General features: G+C 44.8%; 1 protein-coding gene across 50 annotated transcripts in view; it reads right to left on the reverse strand.

Moving 5' to 3' along the window:
• The window catches only part of NCOR1 (nuclear receptor corepressor 1), a 110,855-nt gene that overhangs the window by 12,064 nt on the left and 73,261 nt on the right, over positions 1-25,530 (reverse strand). For 11 of the 50 annotated variants that reach the window (XR_014080471.1, XR_014080469.1, XM_081583694.1 and 8 more), the window contains 19 exons: positions 23,867-24,062; positions 18,327-18,487; positions 16,779-16,899; positions 16,584-16,685; positions 16,139-16,239; positions 15,278-15,446; positions 14,106-14,246; positions 12,776-12,859; positions 12,050-12,306; positions 11,460-11,820; positions 9,650-9,877; positions 7,434-7,643; positions 6,880-7,029; positions 6,430-6,537; positions 4,669-4,834; positions 4,012-4,499; positions 1,603-1,731; positions 1,049-1,209; positions 649-872 (listed from right to left, as the gene is read on the reverse strand). Coding sequence is in view for 39 of the 50 variants with exons in the window: in XM_081583694.1 (XP_081439820.1) it covers positions 649-872; positions 1,049-1,209; positions 1,603-1,731; positions 4,012-4,499; positions 4,669-4,834; positions 6,430-6,537; positions 6,880-7,029; positions 7,434-7,643; positions 9,650-9,877; positions 11,460-11,820; positions 12,050-12,306; positions 12,776-12,859; positions 14,106-14,246; positions 15,278-15,446; positions 16,139-16,239; positions 16,584-16,685; positions 16,779-16,899; positions 18,327-18,487; positions 23,867-24,062 (3,557 nt within the window). In the remaining 11 variants the exon portion in view is untranslated. The remainder of the gene's footprint in view (positions 1-648; positions 873-1,048; positions 1,210-1,602; positions 1,732-4,011; positions 4,500-4,668; positions 4,835-6,429; positions 6,538-6,879; positions 7,030-7,433; positions 7,644-9,649; positions 9,878-11,459; positions 11,821-12,049; positions 12,307-12,775; positions 12,860-14,105; positions 14,247-15,277; positions 15,447-16,138; positions 16,240-16,583; positions 16,686-16,778; positions 16,900-18,326; positions 18,488-23,866; positions 24,063-25,530) is intronic. The other 39 variants (XR_014080475.1, XR_014080470.1, XM_081583692.1 and 36 more) reach the window with 14 other exon arrangements.

Raw genomic sequence — 25,530 nt, forward strand, 5'->3', positions numbered from 1 at the left:
TCGTTCAGCTTATTAAATACACTGTTCTTACTCCTTTATGTTCTCTGCTAACTTGTGGGTTGGCAGGCAGGCTGGAGAACCAGGCCTGCTACAAAATCAACTGCCCCTTCCACTGCCCTGGTCCATCCACCGGCCATGCATCTCCAGATATCTGCAGAGTCCTTGACCTGCTAAACCCCAGACTCGTTCTCAGCATCTTTATGAACTTTACAAATCTGTGTGCTGCTTGCTCTCCACGAACTAACATGCGCACCAACACTCAGTCCACTGCCTTCAACTTCCACGTGCAGAGCGCTGGGGAGAACACTGGAGAGAGCCCTGCACTGAGCGGCCTCACATCATTTAACGCCAGCTTCCCAAACAGGCAGCGTCCCAACATTATCACCCAACTACCCATGCCACAGCCCTGTCTGCAAACCCACAGACAGAGGACAGCAATCAACTTGTGGACACTATAAAAAAACATACAGGAACAACTGCCCAGACAGTGGACATTCCAAGAATAATATACAAAGGAAAAACTCAATTTACACTTTCCAGGGAATGAAGGTAAAGAAACTCTGGTTAAGAAATGAATCCCCTAACGTGAAGGTAGAGTCTGATTGTCTCATTGCTGGGGAACCTACGTGTGGCCGAGGGAGACCATACCTGGCCCTAGATTTGTCCACTAGAGTTTCTGGAGAGACCCTTGAGCCTGGTCTCTGATGGTGAGCAGATTGCGACTGGGATTCTGGGCTGTAGCGGTTTGATGTTTTTGTCCTCACAGGTGTAGACACCAAGGCAGATGGTGAACTCTGGAATGTAGAAGTGGAAGGCTGCTGGGGAGGCTGCGAGGAAACTTGATTTCTAGCAAAATCTTGTGTGATAATTTGCTGTGAATGAGAAAAGGAGGAACTGGTTAAATCCATTGAGCACTTGCAAAAAAAAAAAAGTGTAACATAAAAAAAATCTAGATATCTTTATTGTGATTCTATGTGAAATGTGGCCTTCTGTGTGATCTTGTACAAACAAAGACCCCACTAACTAATAAGAGTAGTGAGAAACTCACGCAGATGTGGTCGGCAAGTGTGATGAGCCGGTGTGTCCGGGGCACCTGCCCCGCCCCCTCGGCCTGTGAGGGTTGGGGCGGCGGCTGCTGCTGCGGGGATGGGGACTCCTGCTGCGGCCGGTAGTGATGCAGTGGTCCTTCGTACTGTCTGGGGGCTTCGTCTAACAGGGGACAGACAGACGTCTTACTGCAGGGAGGCCCACCTTTCACTCATGAGCAAACATTAAACATAGTTCAGAGAAACACAGGAAGGGGAATTCATATCTTAATTTTGAAGAAAAAATATTTATTCAATGAGAGAGATCAGAAGATTAGCATAGAATAAAATGCGAAAGCACAAGTGGGCAAACAAAATTAATATCAACTATTTTCAGTATCATTAAAACATACTAAAAAAGTCATCAATGACTTAAAAATAGTTTTCCATTAGAGCAGTCTTAAACATTTCTAGACTCAGAGAAGATTACTCTAAAACAAAACTAACAAAATGAGCTACTTCTGAACACGCCCTTAACAGACAACAGGAAGCACATGTGAAGACATAGGAGACCCACTTTCTGCCTGGCTCGCCTTCACGACCTCCGGCTGGTAGGCCGGCAGCCTCTCCGGGGGTGGCGCGGGAGAGCTGGCAGGGCTTATCACCTCAATAGCATCGCTGGGTGTTTCATACCGGTGAGAAGATACTTGAAGAAAAGAAAAGAATCTATTTTAAAACTAATCTTATGTCAAGCTCAGAATTCCCAAGCTCTTCAAACCTATTTGCATATTTTCAGTTTTTACTCGTCAGAAATGTTCAATGGCACCTCAGGTTAATGAAAACAAACAAACAAGGAGTTCAATGCATGGTGGCAAAGGTCAGTTAATCACTTCCTCGGGCTCCTCATCTTGGCAAGGTACAGAGTTTTCTGAAAATCTGCAGGCTCTAAAACCTTGAGGTGAAGCAGATCAGAAACAGAGCTCGACCTTCTCCTGGGGGCTGAAAAAGAAAATCACCAGGAAATTCATCACAAGAGATTAAACCAACGAGAGGAGACCTCAACAGTACACACTTCCAAGTCACTTCCATCCTGGATAGTCTGTTCTTCTTCACCAGGACAACTTCAAAGCTGTGGATTAACATCCCATAATAATTTTATCAAATCACTGAGTGCTGCTGATGAAAATGACTCCCATTTTTAGCCCCACGTTACACCGTGAACGTGAACAGAGGCAGCAGTGAATGTCCGCGCCCATCACAGCAGGGCCCTCCAAGAGATGGTGCCTTTCGGAACTGAGGGTCTAGGCAGTGGGGGTCCAGGCTCTTTCCTCAGTCCTGCCAGGGCCTCAGAGTTGAGAACAGGGGAGCTGCTGGGGAGGGGTGTGACCTCCTGGTCACCCTTCTGACTCAAGAGTATTGTGCACACTTCTGGGTGCACTGAAGCATCTGAGGAAATGATCAGAGGCCCAAAGGGTATGTGACCCTGGCCAGATCAGCAAGCGTGGTCAGTTCCTGGACACAGGGTAGAAAGTGGGAAAGAACTCTACTACTAGTGCACCACCCAATCCTTCAACCTCGACTCAACAGCCCTCTCCAGCCCCCACCAGATCATGGAAGCTGCAAGGACCTGGCTCTAGTATACTCAGGACAGAGATCGGGTAACAGGGGTGGAAATTAGCTTTGGAAACTAAAATACGTCTATGCAAACTAACTGGTACTACTTTGGGACAGGCACCAATCTCTGTTCACTGTTTGGGTGCAGCTCCCAAACTCTGCTCCCCAGGGCAGCACAGGCGGCAGGAGGCCTGGTGCTCCTGGGAGCTCAGTGCTCTTGATGTCTGGGGCGGGGACAAGGGGGAGGGGGTTTGAGGAAGAAGAACTGAAGGCCACGCTGGGTAACCGGGAAGAGCCTGGGCGCTTCACACAAGGAATAGAGTCAGTGATGAAAATAAAACTATGCTCGGAAACATAAACCTCAGAAAAGCGTCCAGACTGCTTGCAGACATTCTGTGACGCAAAAAGGAAGTGATGTCAGGTAATTAGCAAGCGTTCCACAGGCCCCAGGATGGTCACCACGTGTGTGCCGGTGACTTCCCGCCAGACGGCCCAGTCACACAACTAGCGACTGTCCCAATTTTCTGTAGGTACAGAACCAATTTTGCAGATTTCCACAGTCAATGCTAACAGATACCTTTCATGGACACATAGGACTACCAAGCTTCTCTCCAGACCTCAGCCATGGGGCTATTTATTCACCCAAACAAGTCAGGATCAGGTGCAGATGAGCCAGAACCTTGCATTGCACGCTGGGCAGTGCACAGGACCCACTGGTCACAGTCTCCGACTCTACTTGATTCATGAATGGAAATGAGAGGTTACTATGTGTGGTTACATTACTTCATTACTAAGGGATATGTGTTTAAATACTTGCCTTCAGAAATTCAAGAGAATTTAGGATATAGTTAAAAATACATTTTAAAACAACTTTTCTAGCATTTTACTGTAGGTTGCTGAATTCTTACACTTGCTCAAAATCCAACTTGTAAGAAATACCAATTACCAATAATTATAATTATCAACAAGGTGGTCTTTTAAAAAAATCTGTATCTTAGAAAAAGGTTACTAGTGGCTTTGGGGCACGAGCCTAGACCCTGATGCACGCCATAGGAGGGTCTCCTGAGGAATGAGGTCTCGAAGCGTGGAGCGTGTGACACACCCACCATTTGCAGAACCTGAAATGTGAGCGGCTCTGCCTCTGTCTGCCTCCCTGTGACTTCACCCCCAGAAAGGCCAAGTTCCTCAAGGAAACACTTGACAGTGTACTTAAGATGCTCAGATACTTAAAGGCGTAACAGCAGGAGAGACTTTCGTGCACCACTAATCCACACAACCTCTCCATTACATTCACACCATGTGCTTTGCTTCCCCTGGAGTCAGGTGACTCCATGTGTGGTCCCGTGGGGCGGGCTCGGGCCGAGATACATACAGCTACTGGAAGAGTCTGAGCTCTGGGAGCCACGGTCCCTGCTGTCCTTGTCCGAGGCAATCTGCCGGGTGATGATCACGTCTATGAAGTTAGCTGCGGTAATGGTGGTCTTCCCTCGAGTCCTTAGCTCTTCCTCATATCTGGACTTGGGAGGAGGCCCTTTCTCTTTCCCAGCCTCAGAGTAAATTACTGCAGAGTGAGGCTGGGGCTTGCCACTCGGCAGGGCTGAAGAGGTGTACAGACACTGACCGGCTCTCTTCTCCGCCTCCAGGCTTTTCTGCTCTAGCTGCTGCTCACTGACTGCTGCCCTGCTCCTCACATTCTCTTCTAACCTGGTGGCGTCGTGCTTACTCTCTTTCGTTTTGGACACATCCATCTGGGGAGCAGACGCGGCAGCGTCCACAAGAGCAGCCAGGGCATCCGCAGCGGTGTTGTAACGGGAGGCCGGCAGGCCCTGGCTGATGGAAGGGCCCCCGGCAGGCAGTGGCCTGAAAAGAAAACCAAAGCACAAGTCTGTGATGGGGAGACTCTCGCGGGGTATTGGGGTGTCAGGAGGACAGACTGCAGTAAGCACAGTGTGCAGTGCTATTGCAGTCACACGCTGACAAGTGTGTGCAGCAGATGGCGCGTCTGGTCCAAGTGCACACGGAGGCTTACATGATCCGCAGCTGCGCACTAGGGTCCAGTGGGGTGATCACGCTGGTCCCGTTGGTTCCCTGGAAGACGCTGGGTCTCTGCTGCAGCAGGGCCTCCTGAGCTCTTACTGACGGGGATGGGGAGCGCACGTAGCCGTGGCTGCTGGGCCGGCCAGGCTGCTCCGAGCCTGCGGGGCAGAGGGATGCAGGGACGAGCCATCAGGAAGAGGCTGGATGGCAGCACAGGGGGTCGCTGACTTCCTCACTTTCCCAAAGAGAAGACAGGAAAGCAAGTGGAGAAACTCGCTACTCCGCTTTCTGGCCTTTCGAAAAATCAATGCTTTAAGAGTTTTCCAATAAAGAGGCAATAAAACCACACTAGTAACTTGAAACAAAATCGTCAGCTACCACTTTACTCTCATTCCCATTCCTGTGACAAGTCTCTATTTGGATTCTAAAGAGAAACAAAAAACACCAATACTGAAGCACTAATACAAATCCAGTAAGTCTGTCTTTGACTTTTCCACGAACTCTGGCGTGTTTCTTATTTCCAAAATCAAGTCTGGAACAACTGTCTCTGAATCACAGTGCAAATGATGAGCTTCTGCTGAAGCAGAGCCCGAGGCTGCCTGGCCTGCAGCTCCGTGGCTCCTCCACTTGACCGTGGCTCCCACAGCAAAGCTCTTTCACTCGCAGGACCTCAAGTTCCTTTTCCTCACTCTCTCCTCCACCTCCTCAGGCTCTCAAACTCACTCTTTCTCACTTGAGCTAGCAGTTCTAGCAAACAGCCATATTTTTTTTCAGAGCAGGTACCACTTAGCACAGCCATTCCAGTGATTCTCTCCCATCTGACCACACAGCAGTTTATGTGAGCGTTTCCACACGGGTGCATTCCTAGGACTGGATTATTGCTCACATTTTTATGTCTCTGAAAAAGTTATCCCTGTTTATACTACCACTGACAGTGTGTAAGAGGCAGTGTTTCCTCAAACACCACAACACAATCTATCAACCTTTCAAATGTCTGATGGAGAAAAATGATGTTTGATGGACTTAAAGCTGCATGTTATTCATCAGTGGGATCACAAGCATTTTTCAAACATAGTTCCTACAGAAATTATGTAGGATTTGTACCTGGCTCTCTTCAGTTAAGTCAATTTCTGCAGTTTCTATACAATTACCATACAATCAAAATATTATGGTGCTAGATCATGATCCACTTCCCAGGTGGCTCAGTGGTAAAGAATCCACCAGCCAATGCAGGAGATGCAAGACATGCAGATTCAATTCCTGGGTAGGAAAATCCCCTGAAGAAAGAAATGGAAACCCACTCCAGTATTCTTGCCTGGAGAACCCCAAGGATGGCAGGCTACAGTCCATAGGGACGCAGAGAATAGGACACAATTGAGTGATTAAACAACAATAAGAACAGCTCACGATTCATTAAAGCACCTCCTATGGTCAGACACTGAGGGATTTCTTTTACATTAATCAGACAACCTTCTAAGCACACTCTGCATCCTCCCTCTACACGCCAGCCCAATGCCACACCTATCTTCAGGAATCTTCTGTGAGCCTCTGCTGGATGGCTTCAGCTTTAATGAGCTCTGAGCCCAGCATTTTCAGACCCAACTGCTATTGCTAAATCCAAATGCCACCGTCCCCATGACAACACCACTGCCTCTGCCCTGTCTGGCTCCTCAGCAGCCTACACAGCAAGGGCCCCGCTGCTCTGTGTCTGAGGGCATCCCACCCTGAGCACGAGGCCGGCGCCTCCACCCACCCGGCCGCAGGTAGAGGTCCGAGGAGGCCGCGGCAAGGCGCTCCCGCTCCTTCTCCCGCTCCCGCTCTCTCTCAGCACTGGCCGCGGCTGCGAGGTGTGTCGAGTGTCCTGGAAAACACACAGACCTGCAGCCTGAGGACAATACCGCCAACCTGGCAAGTGCATCAAACAAGCTTTACCTTCTCAAGTGACTGAACATTTTTCAGAAAGCTCCAAATCTGAGCAGTAGGAAGTATGCTTTGTTAAGAGTTTCAGTATAATGGAGCATAACACGGGCTCCCAGGAGCTCTCAGAGGATCTAGGGACAGACATTATGGAGGACCCATGACTAGACACTAAACAAAAAAACAGCAGACTGACCGGGGAAAAGTGCCCCAAACACCCATAGAGGCTGTGCTGGCAACACAGGAGCACATTGCTCCCAGCCGAGAGAGGCACGCGCAGACCCACCTGGACTCACGGATGCGGAGCTGTAAGGTCTGGGCGGGAAGGTGATCTGTGTACCAGGAATATATGTGATTCTGTCCATGGGGGGGGTGCTCGTCCCCCCGGGGTGAGGCACTAAAATTGCTGGAGGCATGTTGGTCAGGTCAATGATTCCTGTTCAAAAGAAACACAACAAAATTATGTTTCAAGTGTTATTCTAAAGATACAGAACTGCACATGGCTCTTGGGTTTCTCTAACCTCAAAATAATTTGCATACAGGACAAATACAGTACTTCAGTTCAGCATGACTCTGTAAGACCCGCTTCAGAAAGAGATGAACACCGCCCCACTCCCCCACCCACCCCCCGTACATGTGGAGAGAGGAGAAAGCGAAGCTGGCGAGACCATGGCTTCCAACCTCAAGGACATCGATCTGGCCTCATTATTCCAGTGTTGCCACAACAGCCTGTTTTGATGTATCATCCTGTTTGCCTTCAAGGCTAACAGCTACAGAGCCTGCTTTTCCTTCCTCCCATCATCTGCCCACCAAGCACTCGTCCTGGGCACAGACACACACCCCTGGTCGCCGGGTACGGGAGCCCCAGCTGCTGCTCCCGGGGAGACAGCCCCCTGGCCACGTCAGGCCGCAGGCCCACTTGCATCTGCTGGGAGGTGATGTAGTCGTTGAGAATGGTCTGGCGCGTGTTCTCCATTGCGTAGAGCTGGTACTGACTGGGGTAGCCGGGGGTCGGTGACAGCTGCCTCTGGAACAGGTAAGCAGCAGCTGCTGATGGAGAGAGGAAAGACAGGCATGTAGCTGAGTCCATGTAGAATCCACTTGCTAAACATCACCCACAGAAAGAGTAAGGAAAAGAACCATCTGCTGAGCTACTGAGCACAATCAGCTTCTACCTACCTCAGGGTTGGGGCAGGGGGAGGGGGGACACAGGATTATGGCAGATTCCTTTTGGACCTTGACAGGGCAGCAGTGGGAATATAAACATCCTAACGTCAGACGTAGCGATAACGGGGACGACAGATCAGACAAAACAAGAGTATTAACCTTTACCACTAGAACAGCAGCTAAAAACTACTCTCAAGTAGTTTCACTTTCAGTCTTTGACATGTAACTTTACTAGATTTTTTCACCTGAAGTTTCCAAAAGTTGTGTTTGAAAAAAAATTATTTTTTGTAGTATAGATCATCCAATACAAAGAAATGGAAATATATATGAGATACTTTGTAACAAATGGTAACTTTACTTTTCTGGGGGGGGGGGCGCGGGGAGGGCGCTGAAAATGAACTGTCCATGGGCATTTAATCAGTGTGTGCGTGTGCTGCAGAGATTAGTCAAAGGGCCAGGTGGTCAATATGTGAGGATTTGTGGACACTATGGCTCTGTCACACTGACTCAACTGTCATTACAGTGTAAAAGCCGCCACAGACAAAACAAACAAGCAGGCATGGCTTGTGTTCTAATAAAACTTTATTTGGACCAACAGGCAGCAGCAGGACCAGGCCCCCATGATGCAGGTGCTGGGACGCTGGAGGTGCGGTCATGAGCTGAGCACACACAGTGAACTTAATACAGTGCCGGAGGTCCACTGTATTGTTGTACATCCCAACAAAACTGCAACAAGAGATAATGCCTCTATCCTCAAAATACTGATAATCCAGCTCAAGCTCAACAATGACAAGCAAAGAAAACTGCTATAAAATAAAAGATTATGATACACACTAAATGAAAGTGTAAGCATTCACTTCTGAGAGTCTGAGTGAATAGTTTATGCACACATTTTCTCCTGAGAAGAACAAATGACAAACTCTCAGAATGTCTGCTTCCCTTTCCTTAGCCCTCCCAGCGGGGTCTGTCAGCCAACAGCAGGGGGTATGGGTGAGGTTCCCGCCCCAGCTCTGGGGACAGGCCCTGAACAACCAGGCATGCGTGGGTGCCTCAGGCACCTGATGTTTTCAGGTGACAGACAACGTGATAGTACTGACCTCACCACAGTCCAGCAAAGACGCTCCACCACTTGTGGACAGGACGCCCTTTCCTGGGCAGAGCCCACTGCCCGGGCCCCGCAGGCAGCACTGCTGTGCCAGAGCAGGCTGCCCTCCAGAAAACCTACATGCTTCTACACCTACTAAGACCATGTTCACTCACGGTCAGTGGTACCTGTTCAAAAGTTCCTTCCAGCTGTACTTGCTGCTACAATAATGAAACAATGAAAAAACAACGCTGCTGCTTTGGAAAGACTCAATACAGAATCTGAATTAGGTATGAACTAGATAATTTTAAAAGATGACGAAAAAAATCTAGAAGGATACTGTATTTATTGATCGATTCCTCTGAAGTGTCTTTAAACTCCAACTTCACTTAAAAAAACAAACCTGGAGATGTATTATTTACATAAGAAAGAGTTGTGAGGTGTAATCAGTGCCCTGACTAGAGATCAGAACACTGGTGAAGAAAGTCTATGTTGTAAACTAAAATCTATGAAGTATGCCTGTGTTATTTAAAAATAGTTCTTCACATGAACCCATTTTCCAATCAAATGCCGTCACACAAGAGGCTTTCCACGTACCCAGTTTTTAATTCTTTAAGGGGTGCTGGTAGTATTCTGTGTCTTGATCTGGGGGGCTTGAGCTGTGGAGTTTGTGAAAATCCACTGAACTGTATCCTAGTAACACACGTGACTGTCTGCATTCTGTACTTTAATAAACAAAACATCTAAAGAGGCACACAGCCATGTTACTGCTCTGCCTTCAGTTTTCACTGCACACTGTGCTTACCAGGATCCAGAGCCCTGTGAAAGGGCATGGCTGGGTCCAAGTGTGCCGGCAGGTGGCTCCGGTACACCTCCCCGGGGGTGCCGCCCCTGTGGTGCGGCTCGAAGGGGCTGTGGCTCACTGCAGGGTCCACGCCAGGCACCGGAGACTTGGCTGCAATGCTCTCCCTCTGGGTAGGGGTCAGGGTTGACTTCCTCTCATGATTAGCAGACTTGCCAGAAGAAATTGTAACTAGAAAAAACGGCCAACACCACAAATCCTTAAGCAAGCTTGTTAAGTAGGATAATGTTAATCTATTTCTCAACCATTCCAATAAAGACCATATACATATCTCTTTGATCTTCTTTTTCTACTAAACATGTATCAATCTTGCAGAACATGTGGGCATCTCTGGGTTGGGAGATTGCCCCCTTTAGGGTCACAGCCCGGTTTATCACCTAAAATTACGAATGAAAGTCGACGCTCAGTGCTTTGTCATCTCTGACCTGATACATTAATTCCTCCGGATCCTGCCCGCACCAAGCCTCCACCCTCTCTCTGCCTGGCTGCCCGGCTCCTTGCTGGGTCACACAGTGTTCCCTGCTCTGTGCTTCCACACAGACTTCCTCGCCAGCACTGGCCTCCTCCCTGCTCCAGCTTCTTCTTCTCTACAAGACATTATTCAGAAGTTTGATTATCTCATCAGTGCTACCGAGTCCAAACCAAAACCCTACCAGCCATCACCTTCCACTGTTTCAGTAACTGTGGTGAAACATACAGGGGATAAAATTTACAAGTTTGGCCATTTCATAGGGTATACTTCAACAACAGTGGTACACACACAATACCGTGCAATCATGAGCACCATCTAATTACTATTTTGATAATATTGACTTTGCTGTGATCACACAAATCTATGTGTGGAAGCCAAGAAATCATGCTGGTTTATCACCTCCCCTCCCCGCTGCAGCTTGCTCTAACAGGCAGAGCCTCTCCCTCTGCAGGGCAATTCTCCTCCTTCAAGACCAGGACCAACAGGGTATAGGTTTACGCCATGGCCCCAGACGGACATTTCCCTCTTCTCCTCCCTCTATGTGGCCCCTCCAACCGCCCCTGGGAGCCTGCACATAAGCCCTTGATAAATGAGTACTGTACTACAATCTACAATGCTCAGTGGAAACACTTCTAAGGGCCTCAGATTGTTCACAGACCACTTGGTAAAAATCCATGCCTCTCACCCCCCAGACGTCTCTGCAGCAGCATGAACCCCTAGGAGGGGCAGGTTCTGGCCATAAAACAGAACCGACAGTAATAACAGTTCACAATTACCGAGTCCTTCCCTCTGTGTGCTATTCTGCCAAAGTCCTTTCAACGTATCACCTCATTTTATCTGCATAGCAATCCTATGAGGCCAGCCTTGGTATTACACCACCAGTTCACAGATGAAGACACTAGAGCACAAAAAAGCTAAGGAACGTGTCCAATTCAGTGCAGTAAGAACCTCAATTCACCCTAAGCAACCAGCTCCATGGCCTGAGCACTCAGCCACCACAGCAGATAGTGAGGAGAGCTGACCGTCCAGACCAACTTCCAGAAATTCTCACAGCTTAGCTGAAAATTCATGCCAAGCATGACCTGTTCCACCATTTCTGGACTCCAGTGCACCCTGCACTTAATAAAAACATTAGGCATTTTACTTGCAATTATGCCTATTTTCATGGGCAGCCAGTCTCCCAGAGCACAGCAGACAGTCTGCAAGCCCCTGGAACCAACGCCTGGCCACGTGTTGCAGTGGACAGCATGAATGGTCAGACAGCATACGAGAGCAACGTACCTTCAGAAGCTCTGCTCAGCATGGGCGAGCCCCGGGACACGGTGCTGGCGTAGCTCCCCGGCGTGCGCCGTGCGCTGGCGTCCTCATAAATCCCTGGGCTCAGCTGTGCTTTGGGAGCTTCGTGGAGCGTGGACCTGAGGACTGAGGGGCCGGAGCTCACCACCGATGTGTGCCGGGACCGCACGGGCTCTCCTGCTTTCACGTCCTCATACTTGCCCCTTTCTACCACTTTAACGTTCTCCGGCACAATTTCCAGTGGAGGCATCCCACGGGGCAGTTTGCTAGGCCCTGTGATCAGGGACTTGACATTGTGTTTGATGGCAGATTGACCCGAGCTGCTGTCAAACTTGATGGGTGTGCCCTGTGGGTCAAGAGACAAGTGTCACAGGCAGCCCTGTGGCTGGGCTCCACCTCAGGTTCCATGCTGGCGTGTGCCAGTGAAGGGCTGCAGAGTGCCCGTGCCACACATGCTCCCAGACCAGAAATGAGGTCACAGAGACCTCCACGTTTACTTCCAGGAGACCTGACGTTTAAAATGATCTAGAACCACTGATAACTACTGCTGTACTGCGGTCCAAAGTGGACGGTACCTGGGAGATGGAGCCCTCAATGACGGGCCGAGCACTCGGCACCACCTCGGGGGTTTTCCGACTCTCCTGAGCCAACACGTCCTGCCGGGGGATCTCGTGAACGGAGCGCCCCATCTCTTTGATAGTGGTGATGCCATCGTAGGGCTTTCCTTTGGTGATGGCACCTTCAAACGCTCGGATGGGTGGACTCTCCCTTTTAATCTGTTTGGGGTACTTAAGGCCATCCTCGAAACTTTCAGTTGTCGCTCTTGGTGTGCCTTCAAAGAAGGATTCAAGACACACACTTGGTAAATTAATGCCACTAAACTATACACTTAAAATCTATTATGACAGTAAATTTTGTTGCATAAAATTACCACAATATAAAGAAATTAATGCCTTGCTGTTTGCAGTTTCTAATCAGTTTTCTGTTTACAGTAAGATCCTTATGTAAATACTCACTGGCCATTATTTGGGGGGGGGGGTTGTTCAAGACTTAATACATCATTCATCACAATCAAGAGTGGCTCTTACATAATGAAGATGTCTGTATGCAAAGATTAAGCAACTATCATCTTCAAATAAACTATGAAACTCAGAGAAGAAGAGTTATAGTTAGGGTTTAAATGCCTAACATGTCAAAAGAGAAGATACCTTGAAAAACAGGCTTCACACCCAGCACGTTAATTTCAAACTACTTTGCCCCTGAGACAGTTGTGAACAGAAGCAAATTAGCAGAGAGTTTACCATGCATGATGGACCCAGACAGCACGGTCCTCTCCTTAAGGTCAGAGTGAGGGCTCCCCCTGGGCAGCGCGCGGCAGATGAGTCCTTTCAAAACAAGCAGGCAGTTCTGGTGTTAGATACAGCACAGATGTCAACTCAGGCACAGAACTAACTGTTCTAAGAGGACACACTTCTGACAAAAGCTCCATGGAAAAAGGAGAACCGTTTTAGATTTGCAAACTATTCAGAAGAACATCATGGAAAAATTAATAAAAGCTGGACGTATCCACTTTTAAAACTGTTTCTTTTCAAACATTTTCACAAATAGAAAATGGCCAAGGAAGACCTCTAAGTCAAAGCGTAGAGAACAACACTTTCAAAGCTAAGTCTAAACTCTCAGTGCTTTTTTATCAAGGCAAGAGAAAATACAGAAGGGCTGGAAATCACTGTTAAGCTCTGAAGAGAAAAACATGAAAGATGGCTATCTCAAAAAACAGATAAAATACATGAAAGATGCAAACCAAAATGAAACACATGCAAATAACCTTTTCAGAAGTTTCATGTTACATTGCCAACAAATTTGAATCTAGGAAAGTGAGATTTTTTTTTTTAAACTACAGAGAAAATTCAGCTCTTAGAAAGTTCAACAGGCCTTTAAGACTGAGGAATCCTTACCCTATTTCCCATTTCTCATCTAGATTAAAATGAAACATTTGAGTCAGGTTAAGACTTAAGGAAAGTGAACCATTCACAAAACAAACCATGGTGATCATGTGATGAAGGCATGCCACATGATCAGCACAGGGCTGCACAGTTGTCTCTCTTCCTCACATGACTGCAGGTACAAACCCTCAACTGACAGAGCAAGAGATGGGCACAGACAGATGCACCAGGAAAGAGCAAGATTTAAACACCTCTCTGCTCTGAACGTTACATACCACTCTGCCTGCCCCATGATAAAAACAAGTGCTCATGATGAACTTCACATTTTTAAACTCACTTAAACAGGATCAATCTACAAATTACATGAGCATTCTAACAGTTACCTATGATAAAATCAATTTTGTCTTTAATTCCCCCTTCACTGTCATGTACTGCTTAATTTATATGTAGAGATGAACATGAATTTAAATGTTTACTGATATAACTTTCATATTAGTATATTAATTACTATTACACATTTTATACTACATGTATTTATAATATATTAACATATTTATATGTTTCATTTATATATTGATATAAATTTCAGGTAGAAATGACAGATATTAAATGCAACCTAACCCAACAATGCAAATTGGCTGTACAGAATTAAATATATCTAAACAGAGCTCTGGAAACAACACTTTACCCTCCAGTGGTGCTGATACGGGAGACTCCCTCATGGACAACCCTTGTTTTATTGTTCCTTCCACTGATTCATAGCTTCTTTTGAGACTGATTTCATGAGCTGTTCTCGGACTCCTCGTCCCTTCTCGGGCATTCTTAATATCTGCAGAACACAGACACAAGCACTGCTCGGACAGAGCCCAAGGCCTGTTAGCCCAAGGCCTAAATAAGTTACGTTAACCTCATGATCTCATGAAGATAATATAAAAACTGGTCTTAATCTACTACATACCTACCTCTGTGTAGATGATACTTATAAAAATGTTTTCATTCATTCAGATATATTTACTGAGGGTCAGGCATAAACCAGGATTGCAGATATAGGGTGTAAATTAGGTCCCTTCCCTCAAGGAACTTAACAATAGCGGTGGGTCCAGGTTAACTAACGGCGGTTACCACTGAGTAACCAGTACTACAGACAGCGGGCGATGAAACAGCTGGAAAAGGATCTGGGCACGTGAAATTTCAGGTAAGGGTCACTGGACACAGCACTGCGACCGACGATAGTCATCGCCAGCTGAGCCAGGGTGGACACAGTGGAAAAAGGGGAGACGCACGCCTGGGTAGGGACAGTGCAATTTCAGCACACTGCTCAAAACAGTGCGCAAGCTGAAACTTAAACTCATGAACACATTTAAAGACGAACGTTTAGAGACAGACGTTAAAACAGTTACATTTAAGGTGAATTTAAATTCAATACTCCTAGGATTATCAGACTACTATCTATTCCTTAATTCTTAACACGGAAAACTGGCATTCCTTTAAAATAGAAGGGGGTCAAATCGTATTCACAGGGACTTGTTTTTGCTGAGCAGACATTTAGCTGTGGTTCTATTAAACAGAGATTCTTTTCCTAGGCTAAATCTAGTGACCACAGCTGGCAGTGGGAGCCACCACTCAGGGGACACTTGCTATGGGCTCCGCGCTGTTAAGCACTTTTCACTGACTGTCTTAGTTAATTTTTCACCAAAGTTTCAAGAGAAGTACTCATGTTAACCCTTTTTACGTTACAGAGAGGAAACCTGGGCTTGGGGAAAGAAAACTCATTTTCCCAAAGCCAGCAGTTAAGGAGCCAGCCCCACACCCATGTCACATATGACAGCACCAGCCTTGGAGTGGAGAGATGATACTTACTGTCATAGGATAAGATGTGTCCACTTTTACCTTCGTAAATAACATGGCCTTTGGAGGTGGCTTCCTCCCGGCCTTTCTCAGGACTGCTCTCTTCAATGGACAGCCTAGAAACAGGCCCCTTCACCAATGCCTCAGTGGGTATGCCAGCCTGGGACAGAGCCGGGGTCCCCTGCCATTCAATCAAACACAGGCAGCATGAGCATCACTTCAGTTGACAGGACACAAATGCTTAGAAAATGTAACCTGCCACACCAAGCATCAGATCAAGCCATGACCTCAAATGAGAAAGGCCAGCACATGACGGGAAATCAGACATGTTTTATAAACATAAAGACAGACTGTACCTTGGTCCTTGAACCCTGCCATGCAAAACTTCCTAAATGCCAATAGGTATATGAGTTGAGTCAGCCTTCTTCCCCACCTCAAAGTCAAACCACTATGAAAGTACTTAACTCTCAGAAACAAAATTTGTCTTAAGGCTTAAACTCATGCAAATGTAATCAAGCTTTTTCAAAATTTCTAAGAAAAAAGACAACAACAAGTTGTAAAAGCAAGCAAACAATTTATGATTTTCCTCTCAATTTCTGTTTAAGCTGAACACATGTTAAAAGCTTTGCAAGGCAGAGTTGCATCAATTATAACTTGTTTTTTCTGCCAATTTGCAAATAATCCACCTTTTTCAATGAAACACAGTATAGATGATTTGGCTTGTGGCTTATCATCACTGAGACCTGTCCCAAATCCCAGAACAATGAACAACTTTGTCACAAAACTTGTGCTAGAACGGCCAACCCACGCGAGACTTCACTCCTGGTTTTCTCACCAGCTGTGGTTTGGGTCTTCGGAAGGAGAACAACTGACCTGGGTGATGGAACCTCGGAGGGACGGGATGCTCTCTACAGACAGCTTGCTAGAAGGCGTTCCCCGAGTTATGCTTCCTTCTTGAATGGCTCCTGAGGTACCTGGATAACAACAGAATCATCAGCCAATCACACCCCCACACCTACAAGAAAAACAAGCCAACAAAACCAGGCCCTGCTTGGGAGAGAGGAGAAAAGGGGAACTGCAGCACAAAAGGAACAGTGTTTTACTGAAACATACTTTAAAAATAATTTCACAATTTTTAAAAGCACTGCAGAAGCACAAAATTTCAAAGTTTTAAAATGATTTTTACATGGAAAAAAACTTAAACTTAGAATTTAAAGGCTCTAATTCAACAGCCCATCTTTAAAACATATTACTGACTTCCCCTAACCCATTTACTGGGGACCAGAGTATAATATTTCTGCCCTACAGCATGTCTTACCTCTGACCACCCCTTCGTGCTGGGCTCTGACCAGTAAACCCTCAGGCTGTGAGTTCTGGCTTCGAGGAGAGAACTCTTCCTGCTTGATGTAGGGTACAGTGGCTGTGGGCCAGAGCAAGACAGAGTGAGCTCAAGTGCCAAGTCCCAGACTGGGGCACCACAAAAGTGGCTACGGTCCGCCCCCTCCTCACTGACCTGGCTTGGTGGCCTCCTGCTGCCGCGGCAGTCCCAGAGAGATGGAGCCTGCAGAGGGCTTCGCTGCCTCGGGGGCGTAGGAGGCCTGATTAGGAGAAGGCAAGTAAGTGCCGGGTGTTCCCTAAAAATAATGTTAAAGGACTAGAATAACACTGTCTCTTCACAAGGTCAACTCTAGAGTTAAGGTACACATTTCTGTTTAGAAAACTTACCACCCACCCACCCCCCACCAAAACTAAGAATAGGTATACATAAAGCAAGAAAATCCTCATTGCAGATTGGTTAAATTTTAAAAGCTTTTAAAAGGAGCAAGACATCTTCCAAAATCACCCTAAATTTTAGGTAGATTAATGTGCATTATTAACAAATTACATAACTGAAAACACTTAACCATATCCTCAGATGTAGCTACTATCATTAATTGCATTTATCCCTCGAAAAAATGGTGGAGGAAGAACTTCCAAAGACCCTCCTCCACAAAGGCAACCAGAAAACTAGCAGGAAGGTTAACAATCAGCCCTTTAAGAACTCTTTTCCAACTCTGTAACCAAAGACCTGTAGAAATCTGGGAGCATTTATTCAGGAAAACGGCATACTCTGGTGAGAACTGTGAGCTCTGTGACCCGTGAACTTGTTCTGCTGACTCCCACTGCCGGTCTGCTTCAGCCCTCAGAACCCACAGCCTTGGTCACATGGAAGTACAGGGGTCAGTCTCAGGTGACTGTCATTATCAGATTGGCTGAGTGGTTCTCTGAGAGACCCCACTTGCAAAGCTGTCTTGATCTGGCCTGATGGGGTGGGGAAGCAGGTGTAGGCTTGTCAGAAACAATTAGAGTCAATGGATTAACTTCTCCTCTGGCCGAGGCAGTCAGAGCAAACAATCAGGCTAACCAAAAACTGTAGGAGGGACGTCCCTAGTGGTCCAGCGGTTAAGACTCCATGTTTCCACGGCAAAGGGTGAGGGTTCCATCCCTGGTCAGGGAACTAAGATCCTGCATCCTTTGAGGTATGCCCCACTCCTCCCCACAAAAAGGAAAAGCTAAAGAACGAGATGTCCACAGGGGTCTGCAGAGGTCCAACATCTCCCTGGGGACCTAGAAGGCCATACACATGTGCAGGCTGCACACCGGCCAGGGAGACTCCAGAAGGCCGTGCATCCTCACCGTGTGTGGTCCCACTTCAAGGCTCTGTGACAGCAGGAATTGAGGAGGAAGGCAGTGTCGTCGGCTGCCTGGTTGATGAGCCCCTCGGTAAAGACTGGGAAATTTAAGTCCTTCCAGGCATAGAGCTCCCTGATCATTAGCTGACCACTGATTAAGCAGACAGAGATCTGAGTGGCCACACATGACACTGTCACTCAATTTGGGGACCTAACTTGAACAAACCTGCATGTGCCGTGGAAGACAAAGCGACTGCTGCATTTTTAAGTCAGTATCTCGTCATAAATAGATTTTCATTTAGACTCTGACAAATTAATATGGGAGGGAGGGAAAATTTTTACAAAGCAGTAACCAACAGAGAATCTCCTGGGAAGAGAAGCCCTCTTACCTGCGAGATGGAGCCTCCCAGTAAAAACGATGGTTTCTCGGAAGCCACTGTGGTTTTGGATGACGGGATGAGAGGAGGCGGCGGCCGAGTGGGCCGAGTTGTTGGAAGCCGAACCCCTTCAGGGAGATTAGTTATCACCTGATGTGGAGAAGGCTGGAGGACTTTTAAAAGGAAGGAAAAAAATGATTCAAAATAGTCAATTTCCTAGTTTGTGATGTTCCACCTGTCTCAATTATTTCTTCAATCTCAATTCAGTTGTAAGTGCAAGATGAATTTGAGGATGAACATTTCTATTTTAAATTTCTTTCACTTAGATTAAATCTTTATCCATACGCGGGTTACAAATGGTATCTGTGACACCAAAGTACTCAACTCCCTGTCAAACCAGAGCTTTCAGGCTGGTGTCCATTTCTGACTATTTCTGTTCAGCTTATGCAAACGGCAATCTTTAGTGATTTTTCCTCTCTCTGCACCACTCCTTGGACCTCACACAGGAGGTGAAAAGAAGGGTGTTTCTTAGGGACAGCTGATATTACAACTCTCGAAAATATACAGATATGACTGACAGCCAGTTATATGTCCTCTTTGCATCTTGCATAATTTGAGAAACATTTACTGATTCTGACTCTCATAGACACTTGAATATTTTTTAGCACGGGGTGGATCTCAAGATTTTACAAAGTACATGTACTCATAGGAGAACAGGCAGTCAACGCCACGGTATACAGGTATGAACACAAACCTCCCAGTGGTCCAGTGAATCTCAACTGAATACAACTAAAGATGGAATGCAGAGAAACGAGAAAGGAATTCTGAAACAGTGGGGACGTGTCCTAGGAGCAAACCACCCCTGCCAGCAGTGTAGGTGGATGGCCAGCAGCCACGGCGGGAGGATTGGTATTTACCTGGCGGGCCACTAGAGCGGGCTGCACTCACACCGGGCTGCAGAGAGAGCCTACATGGTGACGCTGACCTGGCCGCGGTACTGTGCATCTGTGCCTCCTGCTCTAGGGCACTTGTGGCCTCAGCATAGGGCATATAAGCGACTGATTTTCCTATGGAAGTTAAAGTTACCAACATAAGGGAAGAAACCCACATTGAAATAGCAAGTGTGACAGGATCAGCCCCCACTGTCTGGAGGCAGACCCGACTCTATACTATTATAGAGGTCTAGGTTACAAAACCCTACACGTCCAAATCTTCTATGTAAGCACCAGTACTCTGACCTAATGAAATCCACAAAAATCCAATGACAATTTCTTCTTTCAAAGCACAAAGAACTTCTCTGTCCTCTCATTAGGAGAATCAAGTCTTTTCGCATGCAGTAAAGATCACAATAGGCAAACAACAGATTATCCAGCCATTCTATGAATTCAAGTATACCCTGAATTAGAGGCCAGAATGCTGAGGATTTGACTTTTATAATTAGCCTACTGAAGCCCACTGCTTAGTATTAGAGAAATAAACGCAATCAAGAAACGGAAGAAGGATTTCAAAAGATGCAGATCAAAATAATTTTTAATGGCTAGCAAGCTTATGAATTTTACTATAATAATGCTAATGAAAATTATTCTACTAATTTACCTCTACATGAAGTATAAAAATAAACTTTAAGCATTTCAAGGGCATATCAGATATGCAGTCATATTAAGAATTAAAAGACATATATATAATTACATAATTTTCTATATTTTATATATATATATTTTTTAAAGAAAGTAAAATTGACATACTGTAATTTTAGAAAATTAATTAAAAATCACCTGTAACCCAAACCACTTTAAACTGTGGCATTTTAATGTTTCCCAGAACAAATTCCCATTCATCTTTTATTCTTTTGCTTACCTAGTTTTATCCACTTGTTCTTTCAGATAAATCTAAATTTAAATCATTTTGAGTACTTCCTCCCCAATGTATCACTGGAATTTTCACTGGATGTGTATTTACAGGAGACTTGACATTTTATAATGAGTTTTCCAATTGAGGAACCTTGATTTTTTTCATATAGGTCATTTTTCATAATTTCATAAAATTATTAATAGATTTTAAAAATTTTGTTGTGAGGAAAACCATCTGTTTAGTATACATGGGAAAAAAAAATATATATATATTTTACACACTGATTTCTGCAGATATAAGAAAGACAGATACAGATCTCTGTATGTCAATTTTTTCTGAGAAACTTAATGAACTTTCTTCTTAGCTCTAATAACTTCTCAGTTAATTCTTCAGGCTTCCTAGGTGGATGATCTTCCCCTGTGAAAAATAACTTGCCTTCTCCCTTCAACAGTAGCCCTCTTGCTTGATTCCTTTCTCCCTTAACTGCAGTGACATGGGCATCCTCACAGGTCCTTTCTAAAGAGGTCTCCAGCCTCTCACTGTGAGGTGGAAGGTTTGTGACTGGTTTCAAGTAGAGAACTCACTAGCACAATTAAAATATTCTTTAGCTTATTAAGGTATTTTTAAAAACCAGAAACAGTGAAAGTAATGTCAGCTAATAGGAATCTGTACTATGGGCTGAGCACTGAGACTACAGGAAGTATCTCATTAAGCTCTCAGGACTAATGAGACCATTAACACTGTTTGCCAGAGGAGGCAATTGAGGCTCAAAAGAATCACACCCTAACTGACCAACTGAGGTTGGAGACTTTCCTACAGCAGTGCAGTTCCTGGCCTGAGCTCTGAGCCACAGTGCAGTGATGGCTTCCTGAGCACTGGGTGTAGAAATTTCAGATGCCTCTGCGGTCACCATCAGGATGATGTTACCCATTCCTTCTCTGACTGATTAATAAGTGTCCTAATACTGTGCAGTTTACAAAATAAACCAACTACAAAATAAAATCATGTCTCCCTTTCTAGACAATTTAACATGAGAGCACATTATATATATATATATATTCAGTGAAGGATGGCTTTATAAATTTATAAACATGCAGAAAAATAAATACACTTGTCATAATAGTGTTAAATAAAAGGATGAAATTTCAGATGGTTCTAAATACAACCATTTAAGTCATCACGTACTCAGTTGAAAAAATAAACTATATTCAGTTGCACAGAAGCATTAACTCTTATTTTGATTGGATTTTGTTAAAACCTGCATTAGAACTTCACTTCTAACTACCTTTACATGTGTGAAGTCTGAGTTCTTTCACTGCAGAAAAAAGGTTTCCAACTAAAGCAGGAGTCAACTTGTGTAAATGTTACTGGAAAATGAAAACAATTTTTCTCTGAGGCTTTTCCAAGCTTTTCTACAAATGGAAAGGCTTAAACCGCCTGTCTCATAAAGAGAAGGTGAACACAATCCAACAGGTGGACAATAGGTGCTGCCTGTTACCTTCTAAATGAGCCTGTGAAGGGAAAAGCCAGAACTGTGTTCCTACCTCCCATGGACAACACCAGTTGGTAACGGTTTATACGTTAGACCTCATTCTCACTGTATTTACCATTCTATAAACTATTCTATGATGCTGCACCAAAAATATTCCTATCAAACACTCTACATACAACCGAGTTAACTGCAAACATATAAATGTTATTTGGGAGATTATCCTTTAAGCAAACTACAAAATAGCTATAAATTCAGGAGAGCCTTCAGCACTTGTTAAACGAATTACTGGATTAACCATACTAGCTAAATTAGCTAAAACAAAACTTAACCTTGGAATAAAATGTAATCAACAACCCCAGTTTGTAGAGAGTCACCTTGAACCAAAGTGATGTCATATTAACAAACACTTTGGTGTCATACTGATCACATAAATAATGACAGTTTGGGTTTAACACCACTGCATCACTATTTAAAAAAGGATACCATTTAGATCTAAACCACATGGATTAATGTGACTGATCATGGAGAAATGCAATTCACAGTCTGAAGTCTCAGAACTTGGGGCTAGCCTACTTCCAACCTCTCCAGCTGCCAATAGAACCCACTTTATAACAGAGATCAAGAAAAGAGCCTCAGTTCTTAAAACAATTATACAGACATATTAGAATGATTCAGGTGTTGTCAGCTGAATAATGCTAAGCTTTAGCATAAGTTCAGAAAACACTATTTGAATGTTATTTTTTCCACATTTTAATTCTGTTTCAAAAAATTTATTCTAAATCATTTATGTAAGGAATAGATCAACAGACTTAAATTATTCTATGATTTATCACTTTCATACTGACAGATTTTTCTCATCATTGGAATGCTCAAAAGACAAGTACTTCTGCTAAATCCATTTTTATCCTACTCCATTTAAATCATTCCTTTAACATGTAATTGCTGAGTACACATTATGTCAATTACTGAGTTAGGGATTAAGGATTCTCTAGAGGCAATATACTAAAAGCTCACAAGTTAACAATATTTTTTCTACCTTCATTCAAGAAATATTCATTTAGCACCTATTATACATATAGCCGTGGTGGGTATTAATCTGGTTCACATTTTTAATAGCCTAAGATTTATATTTTAAACACTAGCAATCTTATATGTAAAACTCTGACATAGGAGGTTCAGTAACTAGCGGTTTACTCCTGGTGGGATGGGGACAAGGAGTCAGCAGGGTCAGTTAAGCACCACAGTTCCACTTTTACGTTAAATAGTCCTTGAAATGCATGGTGTTCTATAGCTAACAGCCCTTATCTTATACAAGGTACTATCAACAGTCTACAAAAAATGAAACCATACTCAAAGAAGACTTTAATGGTCTCATATTCTAAGTGTGTCATACTAGGCAGTCCATCAGTCACTATCAACCAGACTACTACTACAGACTACTGACTACTAGGTGCCATTTTCTAACCATAACAGAAGAATTTACTAAAATTTAGTAATGGCTCTCTTTCTTCTTGTTTTAAAAGAAACTAAGTGTATCATGCACCAACTATAAAGAACAGGCACAACTCAAATCTGTCACTTGAAGTAACAACAGCGACACACAGGATAACAGCACTTGTCAAGGTGTCGATTCCACTATGCATATGCTAATACACTACTGCTCCTTATTATACTGCGTGTAAAATCATGCTGAATCACGTGCTATAAAATACTGAATGTGCATTCTTTCTCAGAAAGGCAGAGATATAGCTAGATTAGACAAACAGATGTATTATTAGCACTTTACTAAAGCTGAGACAGTCAAGTGGCTTGCTCACGACCAGAGTGAGGGGTAAGTCAAGGTCTGATTAACTGTGCTACACAAAGTTGATCTCATCATATCAGAGATTTAGAATATTTCCCTGACTTGCTTGGAAGACAGGTAATTCTCACTGACTCTGAAAACTCAGATGAACGCAGCAGAAAGAACGGCCATTACACAGTCATCAGCAGTACGGTGAACATCACAAAATTCACATTAACAAGAAGTCTACTGAAAACATCACTGCCATCCTTCAGTGATCAAAAACACTGACATCCCTTGACAGTCTAACCGAGGTTAAGGTAAGGAATTGTATCTGTCTGGGACAGTGCCATGAGCCAGGTTTCAAATGCAGCTCTGTTTCCCACCACCTGCACCCGTGTCCTGGGCGATGCGCGCGCTACCCACCTTCCCAGTCTCTGCCGGGGCTCCGGGCGGCGCCGCATGGGCTGGTGGAGCGCCGACACTCTAGGTCCAGCTGCTCCTGCCTCTGCCGCTGCTCCTCCAGGAGCGCCGACTCGTGCATGGCTTTGATGTGCCGCTGGTAGAGGGCATAGCCGCTCACGGGGGTCCCGATCGGGATGTTACACGGGGTGCAGGAAACCTACAGGGAGAAAAAAATCTAAATACGCCAGAGACCAACAAAATAGCCATTACCATCTGTTACAAGTAACCCTTATTTCTATATAATCTGACCGCTTGAAGTGGTTCTACCATTTTTTTAATCAAAGTAATCTTCAAGCTTTACGGTTAAAATGCTGAACAGTTACTTTCAGATTTGAACACGATATAAATCCCAAAGTTGTGGTAAGAGAAATCAAAGTCAGAAATCACAGTATTCCCATCTGCTTTTAACTCAAGACGTTGAGCCCCTGGTGGCTCAGGTCTGTCCCACCCTCTTCCTGACCCTCATAGGTGCTCACGCCCACTTCTGCGGATTTAAACGTCACCTCTATGTTAATGGCTCATAAGCAAATATTTCTGAGACATTTTCCTCCAAGTTCCACACTCATTGCCCTTAACAACTCCACTCAGATATATCAAAACACCTCAAAACTCACATTCAAAATGGAGCTTCTCATTTGCTACACCGAACACTTCTCTGGCTTCTCGTACAAAGCAGAACCCCAGCAGCTTCAGCCAGAAGTCTGGTGGCCGCCCTGGCCTCACCCATCTCCTCCCCTCCACCACCAACTCCATAAGATGCCAATTCTCTTCAGACAGGCCAGCCCCACCATCCAACACCACACTGCCATCCCTCCTGCCTGCCTTCTTGCTGCAGCCTGCTCCTCTCTCACAGTGCACATCACTTGACACAATGGGCAACTTCGATGCTTGTTTTCTCGGTTTTCTATCTCTCCCACCTCATAAAGAAAAGAATCCAAGCTGCTTTGTCCAACACTACACAAACAGCCCCTAACACAGCCCCTCACTTCATGAATATGAGCATCCTGGGACTAGCAGAGAGCAGACTCTTTTAGAATCTGTTATCTAAAGACCCACAGTTTTTTCCACTGCTGTAGGTAGGATTTTTCACTGCACTCATAATACACACATAATTTTCTTTCCTTTGGGTTTTAGCTTATATGTAAATGTGCCTTTGCCTTCTTTTACTATTAAGCAAAATGAACTGCGTTGGTCCAATTAAAACATTTCCTACAAAGAGTCTTCTTTAAGGGTCTCTTTAACCAGGAAGTGCTCCTTCCTCTGAATCGCTCATAGTATATTTTTCAACCTAACAGAGTATCACATTTTAATTCTTTTAAATTTTTATTATGCAGAGGGGACATACGTATACCTATGGCTGATTCATGTTGATGTATGGCAGAAACCAACACAACATTGCAATTATTCTCCAATTAAAATAAATGAATTTAGAAAAATTGAGGCAGAAAAAGAAACAGGATTTTTTTCTATGTCTTATTATCCAGACCAATCTCTAAATTTTCTGAAGTCAGAGATTATGACATTCCACAAAACATAAAAAAATGTTACCTTGAATCGGCAGACCCTCAATTTATGTCCATCTGGGTAAATCAATGAATGAACAAATGTTTAATTATTTTTTTGGT

Source organism: Giraffa tippelskirchi, chromosome 3, assembly GCF_054371585.1.
Source record: "Giraffa tippelskirchi isolate mGirTip1 chromosome 3, T2T-mGirTip1v1.2.pri, whole genome shotgun sequence".
Classification (NCBI taxonomy): domain Eukaryota; kingdom Metazoa; phylum Chordata; class Mammalia; order Artiodactyla; family Giraffidae; genus Giraffa; species Giraffa tippelskirchi.